At 42.2% G+C, this 17,634-nt stretch overlaps 1 protein-coding gene across 4 annotated transcripts in view; it reads left to right on the top strand.

Annotated features, from left to right (window-relative positions):
* The window catches only part of CRYBG1 (crystallin beta-gamma domain containing 1), a 165,569-nt gene that overhangs the window by 73,517 nt on the left and 74,418 nt on the right, over positions 1-17,634 (top strand). For all 4 annotated transcript variants that reach the window (XM_050951344.1, XM_050951346.1, XM_050951348.1 and 1 more), the window contains one exon: positions 1,069-1,198. In XM_050951344.1, coding sequence (XP_050807301.1) covers positions 1,069-1,198 — 130 coding nt within the window. The remainder of the gene's footprint in view (positions 1-1,068; positions 1,199-17,634) is intronic.

Here is a 17,634-nt window from a genome sequence, read left to right as displayed (position 1 = left end):
CAGGAATCATTTATTTTTATAATGTATCTAACCAAGGATTTCAATTTTTTTAAATGTCTTATTTCTCCATTAGTGGGCCACTGTGAAATGAAATTTTTGTAAGTCCTCTTGGTTCAGAATTTTGAAATCAAGACAGTGGTATGAGTATAAGTGTGGGCAAAATTGGGCCTGTTGTGTTTTATATTCTGTCGTGTTCAAAACTGAGTCACTTACTTTGCTGAGTTCTTAGTTTTACTTTGTGATCATGTGCACAAATGACATACCATCATGCTCATCTAGGGCCAAACTCTCTTCCTGTTAATAGTCCCACTTTTTGGGGAGACTACTTGTAGGAGTGAAGTGAGCAGAATGTGCAGTGCATGATGGACCCAAAAAGCCCTGTGCAGTGTTGGGCTGTGTACACAGAGGTTGCATCACAGGACAAGGGGATAATATTTCTTCTCAGGTATGAGTGCCCCCCACTGAATAGTGCATTCAGCTGTAGCATCTCATTACCAGAAAGACACTGATGAATTAGAAGAAATTCAAAGAAGAGCAACGAGAGAAAAAAAGGGGGATGGGGGCTGATGGGACTGCTTTTGAGAAAACATTAGAAGACTTAAATAAAAATGGCTGTCTTGGCTAAAAACCGGCATGAAATCTACAAATATCTGAGGGCTGTAAGCACTAATAGGGACAAAAATTACTTTAGGGGGCTGCATAAGGAGGTATATATATAAAGGTATGTCTACACTACAAGCACTACAGTGGCAGAGCTGAGGTTATATTGCTGTAGTGTAGAAACTTGCTATAGCTACAGAAGGGATTTTTCTGTCGTAAATCTACCCTTTCAAGAGGTGGAAGCTAAGTGGACAGAATTCTTCCATCGACCTAGCAGTGTCTACATGGGGGGCTTAGGCTGAGTTAAATTCACACCCGAGACATGTAGTTTTCACACCCTGAGGTGACCTAGATAAGTCAACCTACATTTTAGATGTAGACCAGGCCTAAAAATTTAGCAGTGGCAGCATATCCTGGACTTCATTTTATTAGCATTTATTAAATACCCAATGTTTTCTCTCCTTTCAGATACTCTGACATACCAGATGGACACTATGTTGCTCAAGAAAACCAGTTGTCTTCAATACCATGTCCAGACCCCCAAACTCCCACAGCAATTTCAATATCTATCACCTCATTACCAACAATGTCAAGAAAGGTAAGAGGGAATCAAAAACATTTAATTAGAGGAGATGACAATTTTTGGAGAAAAAGGAATATAACATTTAATGTATTCTTAACTTTATTGTAAAAAAAAAACTTGTTCATGAACTCTTGCAAGTTAGCAAATGAGCATTATACATTGTAATAACTGGGAAAAAATTCTGCTGGGGTTGTGTGTGAAATGGCTTGAGGAGATCTTTCACAGAGACACGTAGACCATATAACTTTTTTCCCTTTTAGATTGTATTTTCATGAAATATGTATAAGCCAACAAATAACATAGGTACAATAAAGTGACACTCAGCTACACTAATGCATTAACTAACTAGCATGCTCTGTTTCCTGCTAAAAGGTAAAGTTTTTCCAGGGGAGGAAAGTAGGGAATGCATTTGCTTTTCTCATGTTCATTTTATCCAGTAGTGTTACTCATCTATTTGTCATAAGTATAGTTGCATGCCAGCAAACTGGTGGAAAGAAAGATGCTAATTATTTCTGTCTAGTGTGAGAACTATGTTTCAGCTATTAGCTTACAAGTCAAGGTTGTGTAATGCATTTCTTGTCATAACTTATTTTAAAACTATCTGGCTCAGCAGAGAAATTAACTTTCCCATAAACAGAAGTAAACAGCAGACTATTAGTTGAAGAAAATTGAATTTTCTTAGTTGTAGTACTAATATATATCTAAGGCTCATAGTGTGTTTTTAAAGGCCAGAAACAGCTATTTTGATGATCTAGTCCAGGGGTGGCCAACCTGAGTCTGAGAAGGAGCCAGAATTTACCAATGTACATTGCCAAAGAGCCACAGTAATACATCAGCAGCCCCCCATCAGCTCCTTCCTCCCCCTACTCCCAGTGCCTCCCACCCACCGGCAGCCTCACCGATCAGCACCTCCCCCTCCCTCCCCGCACGTCCTGATCAGCTGTTTCGTGGCGTACAGGAGGCTCTGGGAAAGAGCGGGGGAGAAGCAAGGGTACTGCAGGCTCGGGGAGGGGACAGGAAGGGGTGGAGTGCGGGCAGGGCCTGTGGCAGAGCCAGGGGTTGAGCAGTGAGCATCCCCCGGCACATTGGAAAGTTGGCGCCTGTAGCTCCAGCCCTGGAGTCGGTGTCTATACAGGTAGCTGCATATTAACTTCTGAAGAGTCGCATGTGGCTCTGGAGCCACAGGTTGGCCACCCCTGATCTAGTCTGACCACTGGCGTAACACTAGGCCATAAGAATTTACCCAGTAATTTCTCCATGAGGCCTATAACTTGTGTTTGAGTTGTAGGATATTATTTACATCCAGTTATGACTTACACTGCAAATGATGGAAAACCCAACATATCCCATGTTGTCTTCAACAGGTTATTTCTATATATGTTTCTGTGGAAACATACAGATAAAATACAGAATTCTGCCCGGCACCATTTTGAAACAGCAAAACCATGCCTTATCATCAGGGGATAAAATCAATATTGCTCTATAAGCCAGCTTGAGACTTAATTTTGGAGTAGAAAAGAATGTCCCTACTTGTGGCATCACTGTCTTTTAGAAATTTTAGTGTACTGACTTCATAGAAAACAGCTACTGTGAAATTAAATATCAGATTACTGTCTTGCAGGATGAAAGAGTGATAAAGTTTTACTATTTAATAAGCATTTGTTTACTATTTACAAGTTTTGATATTTTGTTCTCTTTTTGGAACACTGCTGTACCTAGATATGAAAACTGCCAAGTCAGTTGTTAATGCCTGGCTGGATATCAGTTAAAACGTTGGGATTTCATTCTTCACATGGAACCCAATTCTGTATTTAACAAAAACAAAAAAGACCTTGCAACTGAAATACCCTAAAAAGTTACAAAGGAGGTCCAATAATCTTATCTTTTAATTGTTATATAACAAAATGGAGACATGGTAGAGCAAAGTTATGATTGTAATTTAAATTACAAAAGTTAAGAAATTGAATTTTATTTTTTTTGGCAGGAATCAGTTAACTCCCATGAATGTATGTATGTAACAGTTTTGTATTATTGAGGTTGGTCTTCAAATGTGATTTATATACATAAGGAGTGGGTGTTTGATTCAGATTTCAGTTACATTAATGTAAATCAGGAATAATACCATTTAAATTAATGGAGTCACACAAGAGGAAAATTAGTGAGATATTAGAATCATATTAATATAAGCTATGGGAACCATAACCAGAATTTTTCTATTCTACACTGAGTTGTTAACCACGATGCTGATATAAGTTTGTCAGTGATTGTCCTTTTAAAAAAAAATCTCAAAACAATTGAGCAAGTGATTGATTGCATATAAAGTAACTACACCAGCCTCCCTGATTCCTAGAACAAAGATCTCACTTGTCCTGGTACATGGAAAAGGAGCCAAGCAGGCAAGTGGCAAAGAACAAGTTCGTTAGTCAATATCATACTATTGTTTTTTGGGCACCAGTTAAACCCTGAGAACAGAGTGACAGAGATATCTTTACCCATTAAGCTCACCTCCCACCTTTGGTTTTTGCCATGGTTGTTGGCAAAGCCAAAGACTTTATCAAAACCAACAAACAGTAATACATAATAAATTGGAATTCAAGTCAGCAACTTAATAGGGATTAGAATAAATTTTAATACACAAAGCACTCCAGGAAATACTTCTCTTTTTTCAGGGAAATTATTTTCTTGATTCAAAGTGAAGGTTATTTGAATAATTTGTCAGCTAGTTCATAAATAAAAAGAATAATTCATTATAAAATCTGATATTTGTTCTTTTCATGCTGCCAATTTGTACCGATGAAAGTGTCAGTTGTGAAATTCTGTACAAGCAAAAGGCAAGAGTTACGGGGTCTGAAAATGCATTATATAGAATACAGAGTAGACCTCTACTAATTCATGTGAGTAACTAGGCGATCCATTGAAAATTAATGTGCAAACTAGCAATAACCACTTCAAGAATAATGCATCATAGAATGTCTTTTTTTTCATTCAGTTTGTTGGTTCTACTTTAGGTTTATTATATTATGTATTAATAAGTATTTTATAAAATTAATGATGTTTTAGAGACTTCAGAATGACACTTCAGAATAACACTAATCTTTGCTTAGATATAGGGCTGTTGGCCTTTTGCCATTTTTGTGCAAATAGTAGTGTGTGGATGAGGAAAATCCTACTGAATAACAAATTTCGATAAGTAGTAACATTCATTTCTAACTGTCACTCCTACAAACTCCTACAGGAGTCTGCAAGTGAAGCTAGGCTTTTTCCTTTCCATGCATCCTCAGTAATAAAGATTCTTCAGAACAAGTTCTGCCCTTTGGTACCCCTGTGAAACCCTGTTTTTCTCAGTGGACTTGCACAGGAGGAGCTATTTGATTTCAGTGAGATTGCACAGATCAAGTGAGGGCAGAATTTGTCCCAGCTCACAAGCATTTGAAGTAGAATCTGAGTTTTTTAGACCCTAGATCATACATGCTGGAAAAAGCTGTTCTGTATTTGAGTTAAGCTTACTCAGTTGAACTTGCCTGATTGGATACCCAGTGCTCATGTAGACAAACCTTTAAGATTGCCTGAGCTGATCATCTTGTAGCCTATTCTAGATGACATTTACTGTTTTGCTATCTTTTTTTTTTTTTAACGTTAACAGGAACTGTGTACTTCATTGTGAATGAAATAAACTAGGAAAGAACTCTCTGAATGTTTGATTCACTCATCTCACTCCTAATGAATAAATCCCCTCTATGGCCATGTCATGTACAAAAACAAGTATTTTTTCAGTCAGATTAGCCCAGCAATGACAAAATGGTGACCAAGTATAATTAGGGAGCTGCATCCTAGAGTAGCAGGGAACCTACGTGTTATAATGGCCAGGTCACATCATGTTAAACTGCGTGTAGATTGATATTAAGAGAGGAGTTTCAATTGACTTAGCTTAACTTGACTGAAAACAAATATTTATTTTTTGATCCATCTAGACCTACGTGGGGTTTTACTTCACTGAGAATGAAATGAATAAATTGAACATTCAGGGAGTTCTTTCTTAGCTTTTCACAATATGCACACAGTTCCTGCTGTTCACTTTGAACAAAGGTTGCAAAAACCATGAAGTGAGGCAATCGCACCTTAACAACTCCAGCTAAAACACCTAGTTCTAAGCTACTTTGTTAGGAGTAGCCACTCTCTTCCTGCCTCCCTGTATCTTGGGCTGCGTCTTCACTACCCGCCATATCGGCGAGTAGCAATCAATTGCTCGGGGATCGATACATCGCGTCTCATCTAGACGCGATATATCGATCGCTGAATGCGCTTATATCGATTACGGAACTCCACCAACCCCCACGGAGTTGCGAAGTCAACATGGGGAGCCGCGGACATCGATCCCGTGCCATGAGGACGGTGAGTAATTCGATCTTAGATACTTTGACTTCAGCTATGTTATTCACGTAGCTGAAGTTGTGTATCTGAGATCGATTTTCCCCCGTAGTGTAGACCAGCCCTTACTTTCCAAACACCTGGTAGGTTTGCCAACTTTCTACTCACACAAAACTCACCGCCCTTGCCCTGCCCCTCCTCTGAGGCCCCACCTATGCCTTGCTCCTTCTCAGAGGCCCTGCTCCTGCGCCCTCCATTCTGCCTCCCCCATCACTCACTCTCCCTATCCTCCCTCGCTCATTTTCACCAGGCTGGCTCAGGGCACTGGGTTGTAGGAGAGGGATGAGGACTTTGGCTGGGGGTGGGGCCAGAAACGAGGGATTCAGTGTGCTGGAGGGGACTCCAGGCTGAGGCAGGGGGTTGGGATGTGAGAGGGGGTGAGGTCTCCAGCTGGAGGTGTGGGTTCTGGGGTAGGGCCAGGGATGACGGGTTTGGGGTGCAGGAAGGGGCTTTGGGCTGGGGGCATGCAGCTGAGGGTTTTGGAGTATGGAAGGAGGCTCTGGGCTGAGGCAGAGCTTTGGCGTGTGGGAGGAGGTATGGACTCTGGGCTGGGTGTGCAGGTTCCAGGGTGGGGCCAGAAATGTGGGGTTCAGGGTGCAAGAAGTGGCTCTGGACTAGGGCAGGAGGTTGGAGTGTGGGCTCTGGCTGGGGGTATAAGCTCTGATGTGGGGCTGGGGATAAGGGGCTTGTGGTGAAGGAGGGTGCTCCAGGCTGGGACTGAGTGGTTTGGAGTGCTGGAGGGAGCTCTGGGCTGGGGTAGGGATGTGGGGGCTCTAGATGAGGGTGCAGACTCTGGGGTGGGGCTGAGGGGTTTGGGGTGCAGGAGGGTGCTCTGGGCTGGGACTGAGGGGTTCAAAGGGCAGGAGGGGGATCAGGGCTGGAGCAGGGGGTTGGGTCATGTGGGGGGAAAGTGAGGGCTCTGGCTGGGGATGTGGTCTCTGGGTTGGGGAACATTTTTTCTGTCACGAGCCATTGACGCACAGAAAAAAAAATCAGTTGCAAGCCACTCACCTGCCTGAGGGATGCGGAGGCTCAGGGCTTCCCCCTGCAGTGGGGCAAGCTGGTGATTTTGGCTCCATTCCTGTAGGGAGTGGGGGTGTGGAGGTGCGGGACTTCCCCCTGCAGCAGGATGAGCTGGTGCTTGTGGCTTGTGGCTCCCCGCCGGGAGTGCTGCTGGCCAGATGAAATTTATCACAGGGCTGGATCCGGCCCACATGCCCTAGGTTCCCCATCCCGGCTTACGGGGACATGATGGCTGCTTACCGGGAACCATGCAGAGCTGCGCAGCAATGCCAATTGGACAGTCAACAGCCTGGTCAGCATTGCTGACCAGAGGCACCAGGATCCCTTTTCGACTGGGTGCTCCGGTTGAAATCCGGACACCTGGTCACCCTGGTACTTGATCACATCAGCCTCAATGTCTTAACCACCATCCCCTTAGGTAAGTGCCACCTAAGACTGGTCTACTTAGGCTGGTATAGCTGTTGTTGTAGGCATTGTCTACACTGAAGCCCTACAGCAGTGCAACTTCAGCACTACAGCTGTAGCATTTCAAGTGTAAACAAGCCCTCAGACACATGATCAGATATCTGTTCAGAACTCTCTGTGGCTTCTCTGTCTAGATAAGAAAGTTCCCACACCTACTTTCCATGTAAAGAGAACCACTGCCTTTAACTCAAAGGCTCAATATCAAGCTGATGAATATTTAACTAAGGTAATTGGGCGGACTACAATTAGCGCTTGAGCTGGGTGCGGCTGCATAAGCTAGTCCATTCTGATCAATGTCAGATTCTTATTAGAATAAAATGTCACATTACTACATTTGTGATATGTTACTACTAAGGCTGAATCTGCAACGATGTATCTCCTGAGTTGTTCTTCCTCACTTTCTCTCTCAGGATGAGATGTCATTCAGTGTTTAGGATTTTCCTGTCATGTTAGGTTCCCTCCTCTGCTTCCTCAGTTTGATTTCTGCCTTACTCAGAGAAATATACAGGAAGACAACCAATCTAACCACACCTGGGCACTTGTTAGTCTCCTCATGAGAGACTTTTTTGTCAAGAAACATCAAAAGCCAAAGCGTGGAGGAACCCAAAGCACCTCAACAGTACATCTTGCAGTAGTGCTTTAAGCTATGGGGAACTTTCAATACCACAACTAAATGAGACAGGTTCTGAAACTGTGATAGACAAAACCAGATTCACAGGGTGGGGCAGAGGCTCTTTTGAAGCAGCCTCTGACCAGAAGTGTATTCAAGAGTAAATATCGTCAACTGTAGTGAACACTGGATGATCCAGGTGCCTAAAGGAGCACTCAAAGATAAGGCAGTTGCCGAGAAGCAAAATGAATTATTTGCATTGGTCTTCACTGCAGAAGATGTAAGGGAGATTCCAAGCCATTCTTTTTAGGTGACAAATCTGAGGAGCTGTCCCAGATTGAGGTGTCAATGCAACATCGACAGACCTGGTCACCGGCGGGCAGGATTGAACCTGAAGCTTAGTGCATGAGCCTTTACTGCATGAGCTAAAAGCTACATGGCCCTTAGCTCAGACTGTAGAGCAGACCCATTAATTTCTAACTAGTCTCAGTGCCACTAGAGGGAACTGAGTACCACACCTGGTAGATCTGTAGTGATGTAACCCACAGGAGGTTTTGAAACAAATTGATACATTAAACAGTAATAAGTCACCAGAACCACATGGTATTCACCCAAGAGTTCTGAATGAATTCAGATATGAAATTGCACAACTACTAGCTGTGATATGTAACGTATCACTTAAATCAGCCTCTATTCCAGATGATTGGCAGATAGCTAAGATAATGCCAAGTTTAAAAAAGCTCCAGAGGTGATCCTTGCAATTATAGGCTGCTAGCCTACTCCTGGTGGGAATTCTGCATCAAAAACTAAAAATTTTGCAGAAATTTAAAATAGTGTACAGAATTCTGCGTATTTTATTTGTCAAAACAACATAATATAATCATGCCATTTTCAATTATTTTGATAATTTTTTTCAAAATACCTGTCAGCAAATGCATCTGTAACAATACAGACAAAAGATTCAGGAAATGTTATTGGACAAATAGTTTCCTTACTAGTCATATTAGTACATCTATATGGCTCCACATAGCAGATGACAATACTAATATTTCCATGTATGTCAAGCACAGAAGACTTTAAGGGTCTACGCAGCAAAGAAAAAACCGCAGCTAGCTTGTGCAATTTGACTGCATGGCTGTTTCATTGCTGTGCAGACTTCTGGGCTCGGACTAGAGCTGGAGCTCTGGGACCCTCCCACCCTGCAGCGTCTCACATGCATGCCCAGCCTTGCCCTCAATGCAGATACAGGGCAAGCTGGCTAAACGCAGCAGAACCCAAGTGTGGAAGGGCTTAGTGTGGGGTGATCCAGGTGTGGGGTCAGAGGATTCTGTGTGGGGCAACCTGGGTGCGGGCACCTTGGTGGGGGGCGGAGAATCTGGGACTCTGGGGGGACTCCAGGTAAGGACAGTTTGGAGCTCAGCGGGATATTCTGGGGCTCAGTGAGGGGGTTGGGTGCTGGGGGAGTGGGGCTTGGTGGGGTGGGGGTCGGGGTGCATGAAGTTTGGGGAGACAGGGGGGCCAGCTCTCCATACAGTGACACACCTCCTTCTCCCCCCACCCCCCAGGCTAGGAGTGATGGGGGCAGGAAACAGGAGAATACAGAGCTTCCTGCAGCCAGTGGAGGCTCCTGTGGGTGAGTCTGACCCAGCCCTGGCTGCTCCATGCAAGGGAAGAAGTCCCATCATGCCCCTTCCCTCTCACCAGCAGCAGGCCAGCCTGGACTAGCAGCTGCAGCCTGGTGCATGGTAGGATCCACCAGCTCAGGTGGTCCCAGCCCTGCCCCTCCCCAGCTCCTGGAGCACTGCGATAGCAAGGGAGAGGAATAGAGTCTCACATGCATGCCCAGCCCCACCCCTGAGGCGGTGATTTAGGTCTCCCCTGGCTACTCCTGATGTCCGAACCAGATGCGCCTGCTTGGGACCAGTGCCCGGAGGGGCGCATTAATCAGTTATTCAGCAAGGAAAGAGTAGATGTTGCGGGGGACGTTAATTCTGCATTTGTGCAGTGGTGCAGAATTCCCCCAAGAGTATAAGCCTAAATTCAGTACCAGGCAAATTGATTGAAACTATAGTAAAGAACAGAATTATTAGACACATAAAGGAACACAGTATGTTGGGGAAGAGTCAACATGGCTTTTGTAAAGGGAAATCATGCCTCATCCATCTATTAAAGTTCTTTGAGGATATCAACAAGCGTGTGAACAAAGGGTGATCCAGTAGATACAGTGTATGTGGACTTTCAGGAAGCTTCTGACACGGTCCCTCACCAAAGGTTCTTAAGTAAACTAAGCAGTCATGGGATAAGAGGGAAGATTCTCTTGTAGATCAATAACTGGTTAAAAGATAGGAAACAAAGGATAAGAATAAATGGTCAGTTTTCACAGTGGAGACAGGTAAATAGCAGGGTCTGTATTGTGACCTGTTCAACATCTTCATCAATTATCTGGAAAAGGGGGTGAACAGTTTTGTTGCTGAGACGGGGAGTGGGGAGAGATTAGAGTAACGCTGTGGCTGTCTTTATCAAAGTCCACTGTGAGCCTCGACAACCTTTACGCCCCCAGCCCCACCTGATAGAGAAGGTAAAGCACTCCTAAATGATTTTGTTGTTCTTTTTAATCTGCATGCCACACAGCTTTTGGAGCTGTCTGGTTCCTCCTTTGTGTCCATGTTAGCCATATGCTGAGTGTCAGAGTTAAAGCAGGATGAGGGGTTTGTTCCTGCAATTCCCAAAAAGGTAAAGGAAAAAGCTGCCCAGGGTCCTATTGCATGTCAGGGACCTGAACAGAATTGGCCAAGATTCCATTGGCTTAACATCCAGTATCACCAGCTTTTGTATTATAAATACCTGTAATGTATTTTGTGATTCAATATTTTGCCTTAATGTAATTGGGTTAATTAATGTACTTGTTAGTTAGTCATTCGCAATGGGTCTCTGCAAATGAGATTACCCAGTATGGGCTCAGGTCTTGCCACAGCCTCATTTTACATCTCACCTCCAATAGACCACTACATCTGGTGTTTTCACAATACTGCTCACCTTCTGAGTGTGGTTGTTTCCATAAAACAGTACTCAAAGCCTTCACATGCTCTTCCCCAGACTCGATTAGTCTTTTCAGTTGCAACACCCATACAGCCCTCACTGGTCCAGCTGAGCACCCCCTCTTGATCATTCACCGACCAGGCTGCTGTGAGGGGACACAGCTGTCGAATCCTCGGGCATTTTAAGCCTCTGGAGTCTGAACACAGGCACACTCTCAGAGTGCAGACCCTCTGTCTAGCACCCTGTCCTGAGAACTTAGACACTTTGCACCAAATGTCCCACTGCTGAGACCAGTACTGCTTCCCCAGACTTTCCTGGTAGCTTAAATACACCTGCTCCAGAACTCTACCCAAAGGTGTGAACCTTCTGGTTTATCTCTTCAAGGAGGCATATGGTACGTGTAATACTTCACATAAAAATACACTTGGCCTAGGATTCTAACACACTAGTGCTCTTTATGTAAACATGAAGTAAAATATTTAATTTGCTCAGTCAGTTCTTACAATCGTCTTAAGGGTTTTTCTAGGATCCTTAGCACTGAAGCATGTTACAGCAAATTATCCCAATAGAAACAAAAGCTAGGAAGAAAAGTAAAAGGTCAATATGGTTCCATTAGGAGCTCTTTAATGATCTGAAAATCAAAAAAGAATTCCACAAAAGTGGACACATGAACAAATTGAGTACAAAAGAAGAGCACAGGCATGTAGGAACAAAATCAGAAAGGCTAAGGCATAAATGAGTTACATCTAGCAAGGGATATAAAAGGCAATAAGAAGAGGTTCTATAAATACAGGAGTGTAGGGTGGTTGTGGCTGTCCCTCCATCCGTCTGGGCAGAAGACCATGACCCCTTGCTACAAAGTGGGCACATTTCAGGGGAAATAAGCACTTGGGCTTCCACCACCTGGCCTGCTAGAGCAGTCAGGAACCTTGGACAGGGCAGGGCACCAAACAGTAAAGGGCTCTAGCCTGTAGTCAGGACAAAGCAGTAAAGTCTATGAGCCCCGGCCCTCAAGCAGGGCGGGGCAGCAAACAGTCAGGGGTCCTGACTCTGGCAGTATGCAGCCAACATGTTAAGAAGTTTGGCTACCAGTGCTGTATAAAATATCTGGCTATTACAATCAAAGCTATGGTGTTGTAATGCAGTTCACTATAGACTTTCTCATCTCTTTATCCTGAAAAATACTTTGAAATGTATATGTAATTACAATATGAGTAGTTTCTCAGACAGTCATAATACAGAGCTACATATTGCTCAACAAAATTACTAGTCTACTTAATAAAGAAGTGTTCTGCTGACTAGACTGATGACATCACTGCAACTTCCTGTACTTCCTCTTTTTTCCACACTCCCAGATCACTGCCAATCCTATCTCCATTTGTATGACAAATGGATTTCTGCATTAATAAAAATTTCCCTCTGTCCCCTTCCCATCTTGTCTACCTCCCACACCATCTAAAAACCTCATCTCTTCTACTTCATAAAAATACCATTTCTTTACTCCATGTTTGATTATTATGGCTGATTCATAGAAGCATTAAATATTTCTCTTTCACTTTCCATTTTTCTGCTGTTCTCTAGTGGGAGCTCAGCTTTGAGTTGGTGAGCTGTAGTTGGTCAGAGATGCTTAGTATTACTGTTGATAGCTAACGTAGATCCTAGAGAACAATAAGAACAATGCAAAAGATGGGAAGGTGAAAGGTCACAATTTTATTTAGCATTTTTATGATGTTACCATGCATTTATTGCATATCTGTGTAAGAGGAAGGTGTCCTAGGGTTTAGGACTTTAGCATTAAAGATGGAGATATGGAATGAGTGTAGGAAAGCTTCATATTTATTTAAAAAAAAATTGAGAAGAGTGAGAAAAGCTTAAAATATGTCCAGTGACACCTGTGCTACAGATCCACTTCAAGAAATCAACCCTTATTCTAAGTGACCTCTTTGAAGTATTCCCAAGGCTTCCAATAGAGTTTTTTAACCTTTGACTAAAAACCACCCCATATTTACTGATCCATGGCTGGCTGCTTAAGGCAGGTTTCACTCTGGACTCCATCCTTCCAAGTAGCTCTAAAAAAGTGTACACTGAAGGTGAAGTTCACTCCTGGTACAGAGGAACCACCGCAAGGCCGATGCCATCTAATTTTGGCTTAAGTACTGAATAGCCTTTGTGCTGGCCTGATGCACAGGGTTGAATTTTTATCCTCAGTGAATAAGAGCACCAAAAATTATCTGGGACTAGGATTTGCAAATGTCCAGTTATATGTAATGCTGTGAACAAACTATAGAAAAAAGCCCAGTACAGGAAAGTGTTCCCATATGTGGAAATGCTACTCTTTACCAAATGGCTCTAAAATTGGCTCAGGCAGGCGACTGGGTAATACATGTGACAGTGTGTATGATTATCAGCCTTGGATTAATAAACAACTGACATTCCGTGCCCCAAGCAAAGTCCAGATAGTGTTAAGAGACTTGCTGCCAATGGGCCACTATGGACGCTCTGCAAGGAGTTATGGGAGTACTCACAAAGGATGATGATATATACTAGGTTATCTGGTATGACCCATGGCCATCCCTTTATCCTGCTGTATTGCCTCTATGTGTCATCATGTCAATCAATTACACCAGCATGTCAACATTTCAACAGTGCCATTGCTCATGCTGCTGCACACTCTTCCTCATAATGATATCAAGCACCTTTTCCCCTTCTTCGTGGAGGGCATATTCATGCCCTTTCTCTTTCATGCTGAGTGTAATCCTGTGAATTTGCCATTTGCAGCATTAATTGCTTTTTCACAGCCCCTGTTGCTATGATTGTGCACTGACCTCTGCAGAGTCAGAGACTGCTTTACACTATGCATTTCTTGTACCCGTTGCACTTGCGCAATTTATTTGAATGAGTTTTAGGATTTTGGCAACAGGCTTTGCTCTCTTTTGGTGTGATCATAGCTGCATTTTGCCTTGCTACAGAACCATGTAGCTCAGTATGTGCACAATATTGCTCTGCACCCTTAGAACTGATAGGATAACAGCACACAGCTTTTGATTTATTTTGCTCATCAGTCCTCCATAGCAGTGCATAGTGCCTTATCCTTCCCCCTTTGCACACTGCACAAATGTACAACATAATTGGAACATGTGTAATCTATCACTTTGTATCTTCAGTTGCAATGTAAAAATCACAATGAAAGGACTACTTTGGATTTCCAATGTCCAGTCTCTTGTTATGAAAAATAATTGATCTTTACTTTCTTATTCTATTCACTTGGTAACTGAATTATTATTTTATAAACTGGAGTGCTCTTTCAATTATCTCGTTAAAACAGATGTACTATGTGTCACGGTCCAAGACATACCCTAAGACATTCTTTCTGGTCCTCATTTGCCAAAGCATTTCCTAAATTACTCTTTGAGTAAGAGTAAGGTCAAAATGGGGATAGATTTGAACAAAAGAAAGTTTTTCCTGCATCCAAGAACTTTCTTCCCATGTTTTGTTCATTAAGATAATTTTCAAAATCTTGACAGGCGACATTTAGACAGATAAATAGAGGCTCCTAAAATCAGTTTTTAAGTACAACAATCAATCCTTAAACAAGAATTTAACTTTAACATAATACATTTTGCTGTGTAAATGTAGTTTTTTAAATCAGAATAATTGCATCACGCTTTCTTGTAAACTACATCTTAAAAATGCATAAATAAGAATCTGACTTCTCTTTTTATTACTCTTATTGTTACCAATTTTTTTTCTTAAGTTTTGTTCATTTAACAAAACTCTTGGGTGGGAAAGTTATTTCATTTTGTGTCTTTAAGTTTAAATTTACTAAAGTGGGAAATCATTGTCTTTGTGTAAAGAATAGGTAGATTGGAGCGAGAGATTTGGAGTATTATCATTGAGCTCCCAACTACGGCAATAATAACGGTTTGCAATTGCCATATCTCTGGGAATGTCACAATGCTTTAGAAACATAAGAGAATTGTAAAATTAACTTCTAAAGCAATTAAAATATCATACCTATTACCAGTTCTGCTGCTGACACGCTATGTGCTTGTGCTTTCTTTTGCTTCTTGACAATATATAAAGAAGGCCTGAAAGCTTGTTTTGTTTTTGTTTTTTGAGGAAGAAGTTCTGTTTTTGTTTTTTTAATTTAGAAGTATCAGTTCTGTCAAGGTTTCTGATTCTGACTTTAGGGGAGGATCACTTGGAGATCTGAGATATGTATAGTGAACTTTCATACCTTAATAGAAGGATTGGGGTGATGACTTTTTGACAAAAGCTTCCTTTTGCCATAGTATTGTTTACTTAATATAGTTGAATATGTGATTTGCTCAAAAAAAACAGAGACAGAGCCGGGAATAATACTCCTAAATCTAGGTTTCAGAATAGCAGCCGTGTTAGTCTGTATCCGCAAAAAAACGGAACATATAGTGAGGAGATATATATCTATCTATCTATATATATATAGATATAGATATAGATATAGATATATATATATATATATATATATATACACACAGAGAACATGAAAAGGTGGGAGTTGCCCAACCAACTCTAAGAGGCTAATTAATTAAGATGAACTGTTGTCAGCAGGAGAAAAAAAACTTTTGTAGTGATAATCAAGATAGCCCATTTAAGACAGTTTTCCACTCCTAAATCTGTACTCCTCCTTGCTTCAACCACTAGATCACACTGGAAGCTTATGTAAATTAGTATCATGGCACATACATGTTTTGTAAGAACTGCATGCCATCTTCATTAAAACCAAAGAGAGAGATTTTCTTATGCTTTTATAATGTCAGAATAAATGTTTTCTTTACGCTTATAGATATTTGGTTTGCTATTGGATGATTTGGGAGACTTGGTAATGGGATGCAGACTTTCCCCCTTACGTTACCGGTTAGACCCAACACCTCCCCTACACACACACAGAGTTCACCTCTCCTCCTGAGTAGTAATGACAGAAAATGACTGTCTCATAGCTACTTAGGGTATGGCTACACTTGTACTTCAAGCCGCTGCCGCGGCAGCGCTTTGAAGCTTCTAGTGTGGTCGCAGCACCAGCGTTGGGAGAGAGCTCTCACAGCGCTGCACATACTACACATCCTCTACGGGTGTAGCTTGCAGCGCTGGGAGCTGTGCTCCCAGGGCTGCGGCACTGTTTACACTGAGGCTTTACAGCACTGTTATCTTGCAGCGCTCAGGGGGATGTTTTTTTCACACCCCTGAGCGCGAAAGTTGCAGCGCTGTAAGCGCCAGTGTAGCCATGGCCTTAGTGTGGGGGTAGTCTCAGTCCATTTTCTAGTAGGTGGCTGTCCCTATTGCTAAGGCACATTGTTCCTAGCTGGCATCTGTGGATTTGGGTATTAGATTTCAGTGCATTTTAATACCTAGTTATTCTAAAATGTTATTCTTGGTTTAGCCATGTAAATACACAACATAATGGCTATAGTGAAAATGATTTAGAGTCACCATTTCTTGATACTTTTAAACAATAGTGTTGTCAACTCTTGCTTATTTTATCATGAATCTTGGGATATTTGGAGTTTTTCTTAAAGACTTAGGTCCTGAAGTGATGGGATCATGTGTGAGAATCTCAGCTTTGATTTTTAAAAAAGTAAGTTTCTAGTCCTCATTCTTATGGAGAAAAGCATGAAAATAAACAGAATGTGCCCTAGAGGCCCAGAAACCAGAATGCGAGTTAAAAGAATCCCCTAAATTTATTTATTTTTAAAAAAATCATACCTTTAAGCCAGTCATTACTTTTGAGGGCCTGACTCATGGTTTTTGAATTGGCAATATTGAAACTTCTCTTTTAGGAGAGACTGTGGTTTGTTTGTTTTTTATTTCTGTTTCATTTTGGGGAGTTTGTGTTTTGATTTTTTTTCTTCAGCCTTTAAGATTTAATTTTTAAGAGTGAAGTGTCTAGCCCTTGCAGTTGCAAAGATAGCCTTCCAATCAGGAGGAGAAAGTCAATCAATGCAGTATGGTGTCTCTGAGGGGGTAAGTTACACTTCCAGCTCTAGTGCAGGCATATCCTGAGTGGGCTTTCCCAAGCAGCAGGACAGTGAAATTGAAATCAACTAGCCTGGTCACTGATGCTACTTAGAGCCTTGTGGACAGTTGTGAAACTGACAAAACATTTCAGTTTCATTATTCTGGGGTTTGGGAAAGCTGAGAGCAGCAGCAGAGGCAGGCACTGAAGCTATTCACAGAGGGCAATAATTTTTTTTTAATGGTAGCTGGAGATGTAGTGTTGAGGAGGGGCTGCAGAGTACCATTTAAAGTTGGAGGGCCAGAGATTTCCCCATCATCACCTGACCTTCCACTTCTCCTCTCAGGCCCGTCCTCCTGCCCACCAACAGCCTAGCCCATGAGACCCTGCAACCACTCCCTCCATATCTGAATGAGTGGTACTGCGACCCCATATGCCAGCTTGCAACATCACTCACTCAAATTTGACCTGGTCCCGTCCACGCACCTGTCAGGATAGAGGGGCTGCCAGGCCAAACCTGAGTGGCACTGCCACCACATAGGACAGATTGCAACACCACTCACTCAGATTTTGCCTAGCCATCCCCTGTCATGATGAAGCGGCAGCCCCGGGTGCCCCCTCCCCCCTGGCTCTGAGGCCTACAGTTAGGCTTGGCAGGTTTTGGTTTTTATTATTTTATAATTTTGATGGATAATGATTATTTAAACTTTTTTTTTTTTTAGATTTTTATTTACTTAAAAGTTTACAGTTGTGCAAAATTATGGGATGGTCAGGCGATAATTATTTAATGACGGTAGATGCTAAGATTCAATATGTTAAAACTTTATAACTGTTAAAACACAAATTGTTAACATTGTGTCACAATATACCAGCAAATATCCACTCCAAGTTCTC

This window comes from Gopherus flavomarginatus, chromosome 4 (assembly GCF_025201925.1).
Source record: "Gopherus flavomarginatus isolate rGopFla2 chromosome 4, rGopFla2.mat.asm, whole genome shotgun sequence".
NCBI classification, from domain to species: Eukaryota; Metazoa; Chordata; order Testudines; family Testudinidae; genus Gopherus; species Gopherus flavomarginatus.
Note: the sequence above shows the minus strand (reverse complement) of the source record. Positions and strands in the feature narration are given on the sequence as shown.